The sequence below is a fragment of the Heteronotia binoei genome, chromosome 10 (genome assembly GCF_032191835.1).
Source record: "Heteronotia binoei isolate CCM8104 ecotype False Entrance Well chromosome 10, APGP_CSIRO_Hbin_v1, whole genome shotgun sequence".
Classification (NCBI taxonomy): Eukaryota; Metazoa; Chordata; class Lepidosauria; order Squamata; family Gekkonidae; genus Heteronotia; species Heteronotia binoei.
This window is the reverse complement of record NC_083232.1, coordinates 73492495-73510226: the sequence shown is the minus strand read 5'-3', so window position 1 is coordinate 73510226 and position 17732 is coordinate 73492495. Positions and strand designations below refer to the sequence as shown.

Below are 17732 nucleotides of genomic sequence, written 5' to 3'. Positions count from 1 at the left end.
TAGGGTTGCCAAGTCCAGTTCAAGAAATATCTGGGGACTTTGGAGGTGGAGCCAGGAGACTTTGGGGGTGGAGCCAGGAGCAAGGTTGTGACTGTGACAAGCATAATTAAACTCCAAAGGGAGTTCTGGCCATCACATTTAAAGGCACCACACACCTTTTAAATGCCTTCTCTCAATTGAAAACTTATTACAGTCCAGGGTGTCTGTAAGATGGGCACCTTCTTAGGGGGCTCATAGAATTGGACCCTCTGGTCCAATCTTTTTGAAACTTGGAGGATATTTTGGGGAAAGGCATTGGATGCTATGCTGAAAAGTCTCAAAAACAGCCTTCCCAGAGCCTCAGATACTCATGGAACAATTCTCCATTATACCCTATGGGAACCAGTCTGCCCAGCAGACATTTCCTCCCCCCACACACACTTTCTGATGACCCTGAAGCAGGGGAGGGCTTCCAAACTGGGGGTTCCCCTGCCCCCACCTGGGGATTGGCAACCCTAAAACGCACCCCCCCCCACATCCCTGGAAAAATTGTCTTCCACAAAACTGGTCCCTGGTGCCAAAAAGGTTGGGGACCGCTGCTATAATCATAAAATATTCACTTGTAGTGTACTTACTTTACCCCATAAAGACAAGTTTAACTATGCCCATCTGTCCAAATCCAGTGATATATCAGCAACCAGTAATAGTAATGTAATAATAAAATATTATAAAAATAGTATTTATGTTATATATTTAGATCCGCTTAGACAAAGCTAGAAGTTTTCAGTACCTTAATTTGACTTAAGATCTTGTGTACATTGACCTGGATTATTGTTATTTTGGCCAATAAAACGAGATGTAATAAAACCTGTGTTAGTGATGTTAAATGTAGAACAGAAGTTAGAACTTCTTCTCTCCCCCACCCCCATTACATTTTAAACACTGTTCAATCATTGGGTTGCTATTATTGCATTGGTGGAACCGCTTATAACTCTTTGAAAATGATTTTTTTTTAAACTGTAGGCATTAAATTTCATGTTGGCAAAATCAATATCTATGATACCATTACTTCTTATCTGGTACCACTAAATAAGACATTTTGCCCATGCCTTTGTGCTAACTAAAGGTAAATTGAAATAGATTTACCTTACCTAGCCACAGTAATCCATGCAATGGTCACCACCAGGTTGGATTGCTGTAACTTGCTATATTCAGGGCTGCCCTTGAAGTTGTCCTGGAAACTTCAGCTGATTCAAAATGAAGCGGCATGCCTCCTGACTGGGATGCACTTGAGAGCACATATTCAGCCAATTCTTTGCCAGCTTCATTGGATTCCCATTGAGTACCAGATCAAGTTTAAGGTTATGATATTAACCTTCAAAACCCTATGTGGTAAAGGGCCAACATATCTGTGGGACCGTGTCTTCCCATATGTCCCCTGAAGAGCTTTATTCTCTACTGAACAACATCTTATTACATTCCAAGGTGTCTGTAAGATTGAGTTGTTCTGATAGGCCTTTGGTTGAGGCCACAGGTGCCAAATCACATTGGCCTCCTTTGACCAAACCCATCCATTCTGTTTTGCACTGTGTGCTCTATCAAGTTACTCTGTCTTCTGGTGTTTTGCCCACCTCCTGAAGTACTGGCCTTTGGGCATACTTACAGCTTACATCAGGTATTTTTGTTCTTTTAGCTCGCCGTCATTTTTTTTTATAATATTGGGTGTATAGATTTTAATGTGTATATTGTTAATTAACTGTTTTATATATTTGTTGTGATCGACCTGCCTTGATCCTGCTTGTGGGGGAGGGCAGGATAGAAATCTAAAAAATGAAAAAAAATTACTAAAGATTTATCGTGACATGACATTTTTGTGAACTAGAGCACAATTCTTCAGAATTAAGTGTATCTTAATATAGTTAAGCTATTTATCTGTATGTTTAAATATACAATTACAAAATAAGACACTTGGCTAGAAAGTAATATATAGAGGCACAGACTATGCAAACTGAGTAGATGAGGATGGCATTTTTGGCAGGAACAGCAGGTTAGAAAGAGTTGAAGAGAGCTCCTGCAGCTTCTTTTACACAATGATGAAGGCTTGTATAGATAGTAGAGCTCACCCCAATTATTGTGCTCACAAATTACACAGTTTGAACACTGAATGAGCAGTTCTACCTCCTGCCCAGAGACTTGCAGCAGTACCTGGCAAAGGAAGGGCAAAAGCCATCTTCCACTTTTGTTGAACTGTTGGCAAAATTAGATTTATATGAAATATCATACCCTGCCCTTCTCCACAGAGGAAACCCAAATGGCCTCCTTGGGTTAGGTAGAAGACATTTCTTTCTGAATACTTGGAAGAAAATTTCTCATGCAGATATATTTTTGTTACAGGAGCATCGTGGTACGCTGCTTGGAAATACAGTACAAAGTACAGTTGCAGTCTTAAATAATCTGGTTTCTCATAAAAGTACAAACATGGAATTACTTTATGAACAAGGTAAGTATTAGTATTTACTGTAAATACTTGGCATCATGCTTACTCAGAAACTATTCATAGGTTGCATCCAAAGTGTCTTAGAAAAAATAATAGCTAAAGTAGGTTTCCACACCAACCATTATTTTACCTGATTATGTTGTTGCATGTTTTAATCAAATAATAATTGGTAAGTCAGGAAAAACGCATCTGCAACATTGTTCCTAGGATCTGTCACAAGCACTTCCATCCTAAATTTGTCAGCTCCTTTCAAAGAAGCCCTACCTCTTGTTCCATCTGAAAATTTCTTTGTAACAATGCATCTGTAAACATAATAATAACTTGAGGTGATATCTTCACACAAACCTTTTGCTTCTCATTAATAGTGTGCAATTCAGTCGGCTGAATTTTCTCTGAATTCTTTAACAAACGAAAGTAGATAATACCAAAAGATAACCCTCAAATACATCAAAACTAGTGGTTTGGAGTTTCTTGTTTGTTTTGTTGAAATGCTCAAGAACGTCTTCCCAAACAACTGCTAAAATGGCATATTCCAACCAGGGCCGGCCCTAGACTGTCTGGCACCCTAGGCAAGGCTAACTTCCGCCCCCCTCTCCGCACTGATAACATTAGCAAATCACATGAGGCTACCCAATTCAGCATCCCCAGAGGGTCAGCACCCTAGGCAATTGCCTATTTTGCCTAGTGGCAGGGAGGCCCTGATTCCAACTTTACCAACTTGTAGTATAAATTCTTTGCATCTCGTTTACATTCAGGCTTCTCTTTTGAGTGTTCACAAATATGTTTGAGAGTTTGTAAAATACCTGTATATCCATTTTTAATTTCCTGGACTGCTTCATATTGTGCAGACCATCTAGGTACAATGAAGCTCTTTAGGGAAAAAATCTAGCTTGCTCTATGTGTTTAAAATTCACCATCTCTGTGGAGATCCAGAAAAGAAAACACAACTCCTGCAAAATGCCAAAATAGTCAACAACTTCAGGCACAGTAGACGGGTGCCTTTACTCCAACAAGGTAGAATGAATGGGCTGAACATGGTACATAGTCCGCATTCCTGTTAATGTTTTTATTCTACAAGCCCTTCATGTTAAGATGCATTATCATAGGACTGACCTTGGATATTTTCAAGTGAAAGCTTATGTTCACCCAGGCCTTCTTGTATTTTGTTGAACAAGGTCGTGGATTAATGGTTTTCTACTGGTATAAATGTTAAAAATCTCTCACAGTGAACCACAGTTACCAGCTGGTCAACATGTGTCAGGTCAGGCCAGGCATTAGAGTCAACAACAGTAGAGTAGTATTTAGTGCTAAGTTGTTGATTTGATTCACAATTTCATCTTGCACATGTTTCCCCATGATTTCTATCAGTTCTTCTACCCCAGTTTTGGATAGGTAAGTAAATGCTTTTTACATTTCTTAAGATGTTCATGTAAAAATGGGTTGAACGCCGCAATAAGTTCAATGGCCCCCATGAAGTTTCCATTATTTGGTGAGCCCAACATCTCCTCATGACTTCTAAATGCCAAACTTCTTTCACTTAAAAACATTATAACAACTCTTTTCAGTACTTCAAAATAGTACTTTATGCTTTTTCTCATCTGTTCTTCAAGTTGCTGATCCACAGTGTTTTTATTTGACTTTCTTGTTATCCAACACAACATTGCCCTCTTATGTTCCATGCTGTCTTCATGATTCTGCAGAATTCTGAGTACATTCATCCAGTCAGATAATCCACCGGTTGTAGGTAACATTTGGCATTTAGAAAAGCGTTTGCAAGCAAAACAGTGTATACAGCCTTTGCTCTTTGAGTAAACTAACCAAGATCTCATCACAGTCTGACCATTTTTCTATTTTTTTTCAAAGTATTTGTTTGAGAAACTTCTGTTTTGCTCGTAAACCCTGCTGAAGTCTGTATGAAATCATTATCACCTGTTATGGACCAGTTTGCAAGGTCACTGTATTCCTTGAAATCACTGCTTCCTGTTTCTGCTCTATCTCTTCTTGTTCCACAGTACTTTCATGTTTACCACTGTGACGGTCATCTGTTTTTTTAAAAAGTGTCAATAGTGGGTTGACTTTTCCTAGAAAGAGCTCCCACAGTTTGTGCACTATCACTGGCTTCACTGGTGCTTGCTTCGCTTGTTTCAGCTGTAGGTGTTGACAAAGTTTGACTTGACATTGTAAAATAGTTTGGTAGTTTTTGACATTTAGAAATTTTATCAGGTCACTTTTGCATGTTTGGTATCCACTTAAGTACTTTCTTGAACTCACTGATATTCCTCTTGGGGTCTTGACCTGTACAACTGCAGCCATATTGTTGTTATTAGTTCTACTGCTAGGGTGACCATAATGTCTGAAGGCCAGCCAGGGACACCTGGGGGGGGGGGAGGTAGGGGTGCGCGCGCGCGCGCCGCCGGAAACAGGAAGTGACGTCACTTCCGGTGATGTCATGCCACCGCCGGAAGCAGGAAGTGACACCACTTCCTGTGACATCATTTCCCCCGCGTCACCTGCCGGAAACGGGAAGTGACATCACTTCCTCTGACATCACTTCCCCCAAATGACATCATTTCCCCAAAATGCCACTGCCAGAAACAGGAAGTGACTTCACAGCACTTCCTGTGACGTCCCCAAAAATCCCCCAAATATCACCGCCGGAAACAATTTTGTTCTCAAATCCTGTATATACTTCATCAGTATATGGGATAAGGCACTTTCTCAACTGTGCTGCATAATGCAGCCTATTTATTTTGTCCTGTTTGCTCTGTTGGCTCTATATGCGCCACCTTCATCACTTTCGGGGTGTGGATCCCCCAGTGGGGTGGTCTCCCGACTCCCTCCGCCGGCTGTTTCTGATAGCCCTGCGGCCCCTCTTTCATTTGATATGTGTCCCGTGCGGGTGCCACCCTCCCGCCGGGAGATGCCGCAAAATGAGCCCCCTTGAGGCTTATGGCGGCAGGGCTCGGGGGAAGCGAGCTAGACTGCTGTTCTTTTGAGGGGTTATAGAGTGTTTCGAGCCCGTCCCTGTGGCATCGGTCTCATCGTTGTGGGACCCAGGGGGCCGGCGCAGCGGCCCGCCGAAGCAGCCTGTCACTAATAACACAGGTCGAGATGCAGGACAGGAACCCGGAAGTGACCAACAGGCTGCTTCAGCAGGCCGCTGCGCCGGCCCCCTGGGCCCCACAATGATGGGACCGATGCCACAGGGACGGGCTCGAAACACTCTATAACCCCTCAAAAGAACAGCAGTCTAGCTCGCTTCCCCCGAGCCCTGCCGCCATAAGCCTCAAGGGGGCTCATTTTGCGGCATCTCCCGGCGGGAGGGTGGCACCCGCACGGGACACATATCAAATGAAAGAGGGAGCGCAGGGCTATCAGAAACAGCCGGCAGAGGGAGTCGGGAGACCACTCCACTGGGGGATCCACACCCCGAAAGTGATGAAGGTGGCGCAGATAGAGCCAACAGAGCCAACAGGACAAAATAAATAGGCTGCATTATGCAGCACAGTTGAGAAAGTGCCTTATCCCATATACTGATGAAGTAAATACAGGATCTGAGAACAAAATTGCACTAGAAGACACAAACACAAAGCTCCCTTACACTGAATCAGTGCTTGGGTCCACCAAAATCAGTATTGTCACATAAGAGAAGCCCTGTTGGATCAGGCCAGTGGCCCATCCAGTCCAACACTCTGCGTCAAATAAGAACATAAGAGAAGCCCTGTTGGATCAGGCCAGTGGCCCATCCAGTCCAACACTCTGTGTCACACTTAAGAACATAAGAGAAGCCCTGTTGGATCAGGCCAGTGGCCCATCCAGTCCAACACTCTGCGTCACATAAGAACATAAGAGAAGCCCTGTTGGATCAGGCCAGTGGCCCATCCAGTCCAACACTCTGCGTCACATAAGAACATAAGAGAAGCCCTGTTGGATCAGGCCAGTGGCCCATCCAGTCCAACTCTCTGCGTCACATAAGAACATAAGAGAAGCCCTGTTGGATCAGGCCAGTGGCCCATCCAGTCCAACACTCTGTGTCACATAAGAACATAAGAGAAGCCCTGTTGGATGAGGCCAGTGGCCCATCCAGTCCAACACTCTGCGTCACATAAGAACATAAGAGAAGCCCTGTTGGATCAGGCCAGTGGCCCATCCAGTCCAACACTCTGTGTCACACTTAAGAACATAAGAGAAGCCCTGTTGGATCAGGCCAGTGGCCCATCCAGTCCAACAGTCTGTGTCACACTTAAGAACATAAGAGAAGCCCTGTTGGATCAGGCCAGTGGCCCATCCAGTCCAACACTCTGCGTCACATAAGAACATAAGAGAAGCCCTGTTGGATCAGGCCAGTGGCCCATCCAGTCCAACACTCTGCGTCACATAAGAACATAAGAGAAGCCCTGTTGGATCAGGCCAGTGGCCCATCCAGTCCAACACTCTGTGTCACATAAGAACATAAGGAAGGAAGGAAGGAAGGAAGGAAGGAAGGAAGGGAGGGAGGGAGGGAGAAAGGGAGGGAGGGAAGAAGGGAAGAAAGAAAGGAAGGAGGGAAGGAAGGAAGGAAGGAAGGAGGAAGGAAGGAAGGAGGGAAGAAAGGAAGGCAAACCCCCAACCGCCAGCCCCCCCCCGCTTTCGGCCCCCTTACCTACGGCGGCGGCGAGTCCAGCGGCGGCGGCAGCGGCGGCGAGTCCGGCGGCGGCGGCGGAGAGGCCTTTCCGATGCCCTCCCGGGCCTCCGCCAGCACGGGGGGGGTGGTAGAGGCCGGGGAAGCGTCGGAAAGGCCCGCGGGGGTCACTGGAGGGCCTCCAGCGACCACCGCGGGCCTTTCCGACGCCCTCCAGGGCGGAGGAGGACGGGGGGTGGGGGTTTCGAGCCCCGGGAAGCGTCGGAAAGGCCCGCGGGGGTCGCTGGAGGGCCTCCAGCGACCCCCGCGGGCCTTTCCGACGCCCTCCCGGGGGAGGAGGACGGGGGGTGGGGGTTGAGAGCCCCGGGGAAGCGTCGGAAAGGCCCGCGGGGGTCGCTGGAGGGCCTCCAGCGACCCCCGCGGGCCTTTCCGACGCCCTCCCGGGGGAGGAGGACGGGGGGTGGGGGTTGAGAGCCCCGGGGAAGCGTCGGAAAGGCCCGCGGGGGTCGCTGGAGGGCCTCCAGCGACCCCCGCGGGCCTTTCCGACGCCCTCCCGGGGGAGGAGGACGGGGGGTGGGGGTTGAGAGCCCCGGGGAAGCGTCGGAAAGGCCCGGGGGTCGCGGGGGTCGCTGGAGGGCCTCCAGCGACCCCCGCGGGCCTTTCCGACGCCCTCCCGGGCGGAGGAGGACGGGGGGTGGGGGTTGAGAGCCCCGGGGAAGCGTCGGAAAGGCCCGCGGGGGTCGCTGGAGGGCCTCCAGCGACCCCCGCGGGCCTTTCCGACGCCCTCCCGGGCCTCCGCCGCCACCGCCGGGCCCCGTGCGCGGGCGGGGAAGGCGGCGAGTGAGGGAGGGAGCGTCCCTGCGCGTGCGCAGGGCGATCTGCGCACGCGCAGGGTCGCTCCCTCCCTCACTCGCCGCCTTCCCCGCCCGGGCGCGCGGCCCCCGGCTCTCTGGCTGGCTAAACCGGGACCTCTTAATGGTCCCGGTATACCCAGCCCGGGAGCCGGGAATTGGGGGCCAGAACCGGGAAAGTCCCAGGAGACCGGGACGGTCTGGCCACCCTATTTACTGCAACTACATGTATTTATGAATAACACAAACATAAAAGAGGCAATGCAACAGACATTAACATTAAAATAAACAAAAAGCATGGGGGGTTTCATAGGAATCCTCGTTCATTCCAAGCTACTTGCTATTACTTTGTAGGAAGCCTCTTTAGGATATTATTAACTGCAAATATTGTCATTATGCACAAAGATGCACAGTACAAAAAGTCTAAACACATAATAAACATATATTGTACATTCAGATTAACGTTCACAGTACTGGAACAGGAGGGTGAGATTTTCAGGCTGTACCTGGGAGGTTAAAGACTTTCCCCCCCACCCTTAATAGTGCTGTTGCTTATGATTCTGTCACTAAAATAGCCTTATTTTAATAGCTAACACTTTTTAAAAACTCCATTAATTTTTGTTAATTAGGGATTAGAGGCCCTGAAGCTTAAGCTTGATTAGTTTCACAGTAGATCCACCTCTGTAGATAGTTAAACATAAATAAATGTATAATGGGGACAAATTCAATCCCCAGGTTTAGATGATACATACAGGCTCCTAACTTTAGAGCAGAAACTATAGAGGGTGTATTTGCCTTATCACTGCCAGCCAAGAGAAATAAAAAATGAAAATCATGGAAGCAAACAGGAAACTTGGCAACAAAGTATAATAAAAAGCAACCCCTTTGAGTGGAATATAAACAACAACTAAAGAAGAAATGGGCTAGTGATTTAATGTATGCTCTTCCACATGGACAGCTCTTTGGGCTAGTGGAAGTCCAGCACAATCACCCACTGTTCTGCCAAAAGTAGTGCATTTAGTCAGGCTAAAAAGAAAAGCTCACAATATATTGGGACTGTAAGAAAGTTAAAATATTGTTGCTGGACAGAAAATAAAGGGGTTGAAAAGCTCCAACAAAGTGCTGAACAAATTCTTTTAGCATGCTGTTGTTAATTCTGTCCTGACCATTCTTCATTAACAAGAGTTTTCTGCATAACACTAGGGATTAGGGATGGGCACAAACTGAGAAAATGGAGGTTTGTCCCTGTTTGTGGGGTCTCACAAACCTCGAACTTTTCTGTTTACCAAACTGGTTCATTTCATGAGGTTCATGACATGGTACAGTGCCCTCCTCACGGGCTAGAGCCGGGGTGGGGAACTTTTTTTCTGCCAAGGGCCATTTGGCTATTTATAACATAATTCGTGGGCCATACAAAATAATTAACTTAAAAAAACGTGCTCTGCCAAGGGAGAACGATTCAGGGCAGCAAAATTAATGTAAATAATTGTTTTTCTATTTGAAGTCATGTGAGGAGAGTCTAATTTGGCACACACACATGCACACACCGACCTACCACCCTAGGCAAATGCCTAGGGCCAGGGCTTTTTTTTTGTAGAAAAATCCCACAGGAACTCATTAGCATATTAGACTACATCCCCTAATATTAACATATTAGATCACACGCTCATTAGCATATTAGTCCATACCATCTGGGATGATCAAGTGCAAATTGAACTGGTGGTAGCTCCCACCAGCCAGGGCCTGGGGAAGCTGCTGCACAGCATGGTTGAGCCCCATGATTCTCGCCAGCCAGCCAGGCCCCAGGGAGGCTGCAACATGGCTTGCCTCGGCCCAGCAATCCCCAAGGGCCAGACCAAGTGATCTTGAGGGCCCTAAACGGCCTTTGGGATGGAGGTTCCCCACCCCTGGGCTAGAGATACCAAATTCATAGAGATACCAAATTCACTGACCCTCCTCTGCCTGCCCTCCAAGTTTGGTGAGGTTGGGTTTTGAGGTGCTGAGTTACAGTCCTCCAAAGCAGGTACCCCCATGAATGTTCTCTCGGGAGACCTCACAGACAAAGGTTTAGGAGTGTATTGAATGGCCCCCCTGCAAACTAGATGCATCATATTTGCAGTGAACCTCCCTGGAATACCCCTCTACTAGCCTTCCAAGTTGTGTGCAGATTGGCTGGGGGGGAAGATCCTAGGGTACAAAGTACAAAAGGGGGAGTGTATTGAGCAGCCCCCCTGCAAGCTAGAGGCAACGAACTCACAGCAGACCTCTCTGGGATGCTTCTTTACCTGCCCTCCAAGTTGCATGCAGATTGGCTTTGAGAAGGTTGAGTAGTACCCCCCCACAAGGCAGGTCCCCACAAGGAGCTCTCTGGTAGGCAGCCAGAGCTGTCTGTCAAGCTTTGCAGGGCCACTGTAGGTGTTTCAAGAGTTGCAGAAGTCCATCCCTCTCCATTGCTTTGTCAATTAATTCATCTGTGCCAGCGTGTCTAGCTCATGAGCCGCCACCACAAACCTAACAAATCTCTGTGGGGAACATGGTGGTTTATTGGCAGTTCACTGAAGATGTGATCTCATCAATTATGAACCAGCCATGTTTGTGATAAAATTAAGTTTGTTGCAAGGTTCATGCCCATCACTACAAGGGATATCAAAAGAAGATGATGGTAAAGCCAGTCCAGTGCTCTTAACTTTGTAGCTAAAATGCTCCAAGATGACACATTGGAATCCTGCTGTGACTACTGTAGTAAAACTGGCAAAGAATCATGATCTAAGAAAAAAATCTAAATTTTACTGCAGCAGTCCAAGACTTCAATGAAATGGAACTATAGCCTACTTTTTAAAACTAGTTGGATTTTTTAAAATTTAAATATGTTTATTAAAGATCAAAGTAAAATACAATACAGCAGGTGTCATTTCGTAGAAAAAGACGTGCTAGAGCTCATTAGCAGAACTCATTTGCATAACTCAATTGTGTATGCCATACCCTGACATCACAAGATGTACTATATTATATCAGCTCAGCTTCTACCTTAAAATGCTTCTTGAATTATAATTGTCATAATAAAACCTTACTCCCATCATACTTTTTAAAATTACTTTCTCCTATGTGGCCACAGTGGTATGATGAAGATTTCCATCTGTCTGCTTTATATGTTTTGGTCATTTTCCCATTTTTTGTGGGGGAAATATTAAAAGTTTGTCGAATCTTAGAGTTCAGCAAAATTCTCACAGGTGGTTTGAACAATAAAGCCCAGAACCATTTTTTTTTTTGGGGGGGGGGAGGGTACGAAAGAAAGAGCACAATAAAATTTGGAGGTTCCAGAGCGCCACTCCTGTGAGCTTCTGCCCTAAGTGAGGCCTGATACTTAGTATACATTATATTACATATCCATTACTTAGTAAAGCATAAATGAAAACAGTTACAAAATGATCATTAAGTTTGTGTTAAATCAATGATTGCCATTACAAGGTATCTAACTTTCTGCTTATTGTTCAAATAATTAAAAATAAAAATAACTGGCGTTCAAGTCAGTTTTAAAGTTCAATCAACTACCTAATGGTAAAGCTATAAGGTGTGAGAACCAATTAACGGTGCTTTCTGTAAACTTCCTTCTGGGTCAGCAGAAGCATCTAGCTATAATGATCATTTGACCATAATGCTAGTAGAAGTATTCTGTCTATTTTGCTGCACAATCCAGTCTAAGGTCTTATCTAGCTAGCTGGAATTTGAAACACATTTTGGACCCGCAATAGGGCAAGAGGAAAGGAAGCCTGAACTGATGCCACTTTAATAGAAATTGTGAACGCCCATAAAGGATCTCCATAGAGCATAAAATATACTGCAAGAGCCATAGGAACATGTTGGCCACCAACTTGGCAAAAAACCCTTAACATCCAATAGGTGAATTTTAATTCTCTCAAGCACGTAATTATAATGTGCTGTCCATTTGTTAGATGGCAGAAATTTTATCCCAAATAAAAAGAATGTACCTGTTCGATAAGGTGACTATTTAGAATCCATCTGAATTCTGGACCTTTATAAGGGTGAGACTTCTGAAATACCAAAATCTTAGATTTGGAATAATTAAATAGAAGATGTTTCTCTTTGCATAAGTCTGCCATAGCATGAAGTGCATGCTTTAGTCTCACTCTGGTGCAGAACGAAACTACAGCATCTGCATAAATCAGGACAGAAATAGGATGGAGGTTGATTCTAGATGAATGACGTTCACTGTGGGTTAACCTATGAGGCAAGTCATATAGCAGGGGTGTCAAACATGCGGGCCGAGGGCCAAATCAGGCCCCCAGATGGCTCCTATCAGGTCCCTGAGCAACTGGCTGTCATCTGCTTCCTTTTCCCTTCCTCTTGCTTCCTTCTACATAATAGCTTGCTTTGCCAGACTTGTTCAATTGCACAGGAGCTACAGAGAAAAACCTCTACTTTCTCCACTGGCTGAGGCTCCTCCCTTGGAAAGGAAAGGGAAAGGGAGAACTTGCTTTGCCAGGCTCTCTCAATTGCACAGCAGAGCTGCTGAGTCAAGTCTCTCTTCCCTCCTAGTCCCCCTGGGGAGGCTCCCTCCCTCCTGGTCTCCTGGGGAGGGAGGGAAAGAGCCAGAGCTTCCTTTGCCCAGTTCTCTGGATCCCACAGGAGAAATACAAAGAAAGCACTTTTAAGACCAATGAGTGCTAAAAATCTTTAATTGTGTTTGTGTCCTTTATGAAGTTTCTATCTCTGCTACCTAATCTTAAATAGGTACACACATGGCCTGGCTTGACAAGGTCTCATTTATGTCAGATCTGGCCCTCATAACAAATGAGTTCAGTACCCCTGTATAAAGAGCTCCAGTGTTAAAACACAGGCCTGTCAGACACCTTTTGTCATAATAATGAGATTTGAATAATTTCCAGAAACAGAACAACTAACATTAGGGTTTGTAGAATCTTTCAGGCTCAAGTGCCGTGTTCTACTGGAGAAAGTTTTCCTTCCAGACGTTTCGTTCTCAGCTGCGGAGAACATCCTCAGTGGTGTTGCAGCCGGAGCAGGCGCTTTGACCTTCTTGGCTGCTGTGCATTGAGTGGGGCCAGGGCTGCTGGAGAGCTGCTATTTCTAGGCTGGAGGGGGTGTGATGAAAGGGCAATTGGTTTGTGGATGTGCCCATTGTTTGGTGGGGCTTCCTAGAAGGGTAGTGATAAGGAAACTGGCTGTTGAATGTGACCATTGTTCTGTGTTAATTGCTGGGAGGGTTGGAAGGGGTGTAAAGATAAGGAAGATGGTTGTTGACTGTGCTGATTGTTCTGTGTAATGTGCTGGTTGTTCTGTGACTTTCTGCAATTTATAGTCTGTAGGGTGTTTTGCAGAGCTGGGTACCAAGATTGGTGGATGAAAATGCCTTCTTCCTTTCTGTTAAAATTGTGTTGGTGCTTGTAAATCTCAATAGCTTCTCTGTTCAGGCGGGTATGATAATGTGAGACCGTAGAAAGGACTTCAGTTCTTTCAAAGTGGATGGCGTGGTCTCCTTCTTGAAGTGCATGTTCAGCTACAGCTGATTTTTCTGGCTGAAACAAGCGACAGTGTCTCTTGTGTTCAGTGAGACGAGTGTTGATACTGCGTTGGGTAGTGCCAATGTAGACTGCACCACAGGAGCAGGGTATTTTGTAGACTCCAGAGGTAGAAATAGCAGCCTAGACTCCAGCCTAGAAATAGCAGCTCTCCAGCAGCCCTGGCCCCACTCAATGCACAGCAGCAACGCCACTGAGGATGTTCTCCTCAGCTGAGAACGAAACGTCTGGAAGGAAAACTTTCTCCAGTAGAACACGGCACTTGAGCCCGAAAGATTCTACAAACCCTAATGATGTTACCAGCCGTGAAAACCTGAAATCTTTGAGAACAACTAACCTTCACTGAGGAAGCAGAGTACATTTTAATGAGCAACAACAATATTTCAGGGATATTTAAACATTTCAAATTTAATCCACATACATGGGCTAGATACTGAATCAAAAGCACCACATAAATCAATAAATACTGAATATAATATTTATTTTAGATATATAGATACAGACCACATAGACAGTCCAAACAGAGCACAGGAAAGTTTTTTTCAGTGCTGCCAGCAACACAAGTGGTGGAAGAAACTCTAATGGTATATTTGTTGTTGCAGGGTAAACTCTAATGGTATATTTGTTGTTGTTATCTTCAGAGGAAAAGAATTTTGAATTTAGGATTAGGGTATGTCTCTCCCAATCATTATGATACATTTAAATCCTATACAGATATCTTTAAGCTGATTAGATTGTTAAAACTGGAAAAAAATGCTTGGAAACTCAGAACCTGTGGTAAAGAAATTTAAACTTAAATCAAAATTTATACCCTCTGTTGTTGATCCCAATATACAAGTGTTTGAACAGCTAGTCTTAAGGGACATACGAATAGAGGAGGAGAAACATTTCAAGAGGTCCAACTTAAATATGAGGGAATGAAAAATGTTAGACAATGACCAAAGCATTACCATAAAGGAAGCAGACAAGCATGGAGCCACCGTGGTCATGAATACTCAAGATTATGTAGCTGAGGTTAGATGACAGTGAACTAATACCAAATATTATAAATCCATTAGAGGGAGAGTAAATACCTGGGGTCAGCATTTTAAGGATCTCATGCCTGTTCCATCCCTTAACAGATATTCCAGGCCACATGAAAGTGGTTCCTGGCTGCGCCTTCTCCTTCCTTTTGTCCTTTGTGCGTGTAGGACTCTGTGGGTTTGGGGCAATTAGGATGGCTGGGGGCACCTTTGGGGGAGAGGTCCAAAGAACTGAACTTTTGGCTCCAATTCACTTGAACTTGGGATTTGTTTAGTAGACAGGCAGTGTTGGATTGTTTGAGTTTAGCAGAGTGCTCAAGGCACATAGCTGAGACTATCTGGCTAGTATGTGTGCTGTAGAAACAAAGTTACGTGCAGAACCTCTTTATCTTTGCAAACTAATATGAGTCCTTTATTGTAAGAAATTCCATTCTAAACAGGATAGAGTACTGCTGCCAAGGTGGAGAAGGCTAGCACTGTATCTTCAAGGCCAGAAAGAAGGAAGTTTCCCTGAGAGTAGCAATCTACACATCAAAGGGGTAGCATAAGAGAAGCGAAGGAATGGATGTTCAGTGTCTTAGCCTATCTATATCTCTGATTCTTTTGTAGTGCCTCTCTCAAGTCTGAGGCTAAGAGACAATGCAAACAGGAAACACTAGCTCCTTGATGTAATTTGGTTGAAAAATGGACATTCCAGGACACACACACACCACTTGAAAAAAGATTGCCCTCTTAGGGAATAATGGAACCCAAATACAAAAATCCTGGAAAACCCCAAATCTGAATCACTACCAAGGGACCCAAATACCATTAAATACTGGTATTTTTTCCCTCGTAGAAATCAAAATCTGAAAAATAGTCTTTTTTGAGTGCACATCTATAACAGTGCGCCTCGCGGTCTCACTGGATCACTTCTATATGCGGCTTATGGCTACCCCACCCCCTCTTCCGCCTCAGTTCTTCCTTTTGAATTTTACCTCATGACTATGAAACTCAAGGGGTGGGTGTAATATGGATTTCTCACTACTAGTCTCTTCGGGGGTTTTGGTTTTGTTTTGCTTTCTGATGGATATAAACTCAGTTTGTAGGGGACCACAGCAGCTTTGATAGTTTTCCCAATATACTGGCACCAGAGAAACTTTAAAGTAAACCACAGAAATTTATTAATATACACAGACCGTCTTCAACTGGGGAATGGGAAATATATACATGGGCTGTATTGTATCTCAAGCAGTTATCAGGTCTTTGTAGTTAAGGCTTTATAATATCTAGTTCACTTAGGTCTCTCAGGTTTCACAGATCATACAGCTTTCACTCTCCAACACTATTCTGGGTTGGCCTCTTGGGTATAATGTGCCAAGTCTCTTAAGTCGACTGGTGTCTCTTCTCCCAGCCCTTCAGACTTCTAGACCCACATCTTTCCCTCAACCACCTCTTTAGCTCTTAAGAGAAGTGTCTCTGTGTCTGTGACCTCTCAGGTCTTTTACTGTGACTCTCCTCTAGTCACACACAGCTCCATGGCTGTCTAAATAGAGTGAACAGTGAGCTTTGCTTCTCTCGAAGACTCTCCTCAGCTCCTGTCTCAGCTCCTTCTCAGACCAACTGCTCTCTTCAGCAGTCTCCCTCAGACTCTGTCTGACACTAACTGCCCTCAGCCGTTAGCTGTCAATCACCTCTGAGAGTTCTGAGCACTCTGGCCCCCACCCTCAGATCACCTGATGCAGGCTCTATGCGTCCTTAGTTTTCATTGTAACCCGTTCATTACCGTCACAACATCCCTATCCATAATTCAGCTGACCTGCCTACTGTAAACTACTCATTGCTCTTCATAAGAAAACTATGTAAATGACTTATTAATTATCCTCTTACATTACTGTGCACTGTTCAGAAAACAATAATAATGCATATTTTTAAGGTAATGCTGCAGATAAAGCAACGTAAAAGAAGAAAATTGAAAGCACAGGGAACTCATCAGGAATCAAACAGATATTCTGTAATGTCAGAATAATGCAGGAGTTAACAGGTGACAGAAGAGAAAATAAAGTTGGACCTATGGATTGTACTTCTAGTACAATTACTTACAAGTACAGGAAGGGTCCTGCAAGCTTTTGGGTATGTTGTATTCCCTTTGGGGCTTATCAAGATCTCAGAACCTTTTGAAAATTGCCCCTTATATATTCAAAATATAAAAGGCTGACACATGACCTTTTTTGATTAAAAGCATTAATGCTGGATTTCTGCTCTCAGAGGATTCACTTTAAGGATGCCAGATTTAACAGACTTTAACAATATGACCAGCACAAAGAAATTTGAAATCTAATTGATCTCTTGACATTTGACGAAAAGTCAAAGCAGTGGACTACAAGATGAATAGAGCACATCACCCGTGAAGGTTGACTAGTATTATCTTTCTTTCATGAGGTATAAATGAGTTATTAAGTATCTTCTGCAAAGTTTTATTGCAGACTTAATCCTCTTTTTAATAACTATCCATGCACTAAATGCCTATTGTTTTCTCTTAATATAAAATCTAATATCTGCTGCAAGCACTCATTTTGCAATATAATTAATCTCTGGTTATTTACAGCTGAGGACCAACTGCTCCATCTGGAAGTTACCATTAGGAGACTTAAAACAATAGCATGTAGAAGGTGCTAGTTCATTGTTTTTAGTGAAACCATTTGCCAGTTACATTAATTTAAGATGATATTCTGGAATATCTAGATAACTAGGTATTGCTGAAAGGACAACCTGTTGTTCATGCTCTCTTCCACAGTGATTTCTGAACATATACAGCATATGATATTGTTACTGTTCACATACTATCTTTTCTTCATCTTTCCATATTGGTCAAACTAGCAGTTGTCTCTCACAATTTAAAAAAATAATAATGAATATTTGTTTTTAAATTTTCCCTTTTATTTTTGTTAATATTTAACCTGTATTGTTTTCAAAAATCTTTATTGAAGCAAACAACCACTAGACTTAGTACTGATTGAACAGTAAAAAAGTTTATATAGCCTTGATTACTTGTAATACTTTGTGAAGCCTAGGTCTTCTACATTCAGCTGTTGAGGAAATATTGGTTTATTCAATAAGACATATATACTAAAAAAACCCTTATATTTAGCTAAAATCTTAATTCTATGGTTCATAAGCAGAATTTTTCTGACCCCCAAAAATAAATATTGCAGGAAAAACACT

At 44.1% G+C, this 17732-nt stretch overlaps 1 protein-coding gene across 1 annotated transcript in view; it reads left to right on the top strand.

Moving 5' to 3' along the window:
* ULK4 (unc-51 like kinase 4) overlaps window positions 1-17732 on the top strand; it is a 297265-nt gene that overhangs the window by 182831 nt on the left and 96702 nt on the right. Inside the window, exon 32 of the mRNA XM_060247507.1 lies at window positions 2374-2479. Within this exon, the coding sequence (XP_060103490.1) occupies window positions 2374-2479 (106 nt within the window). The remainder of the gene's footprint in view (window positions 1-2373; window positions 2480-17732) is intronic.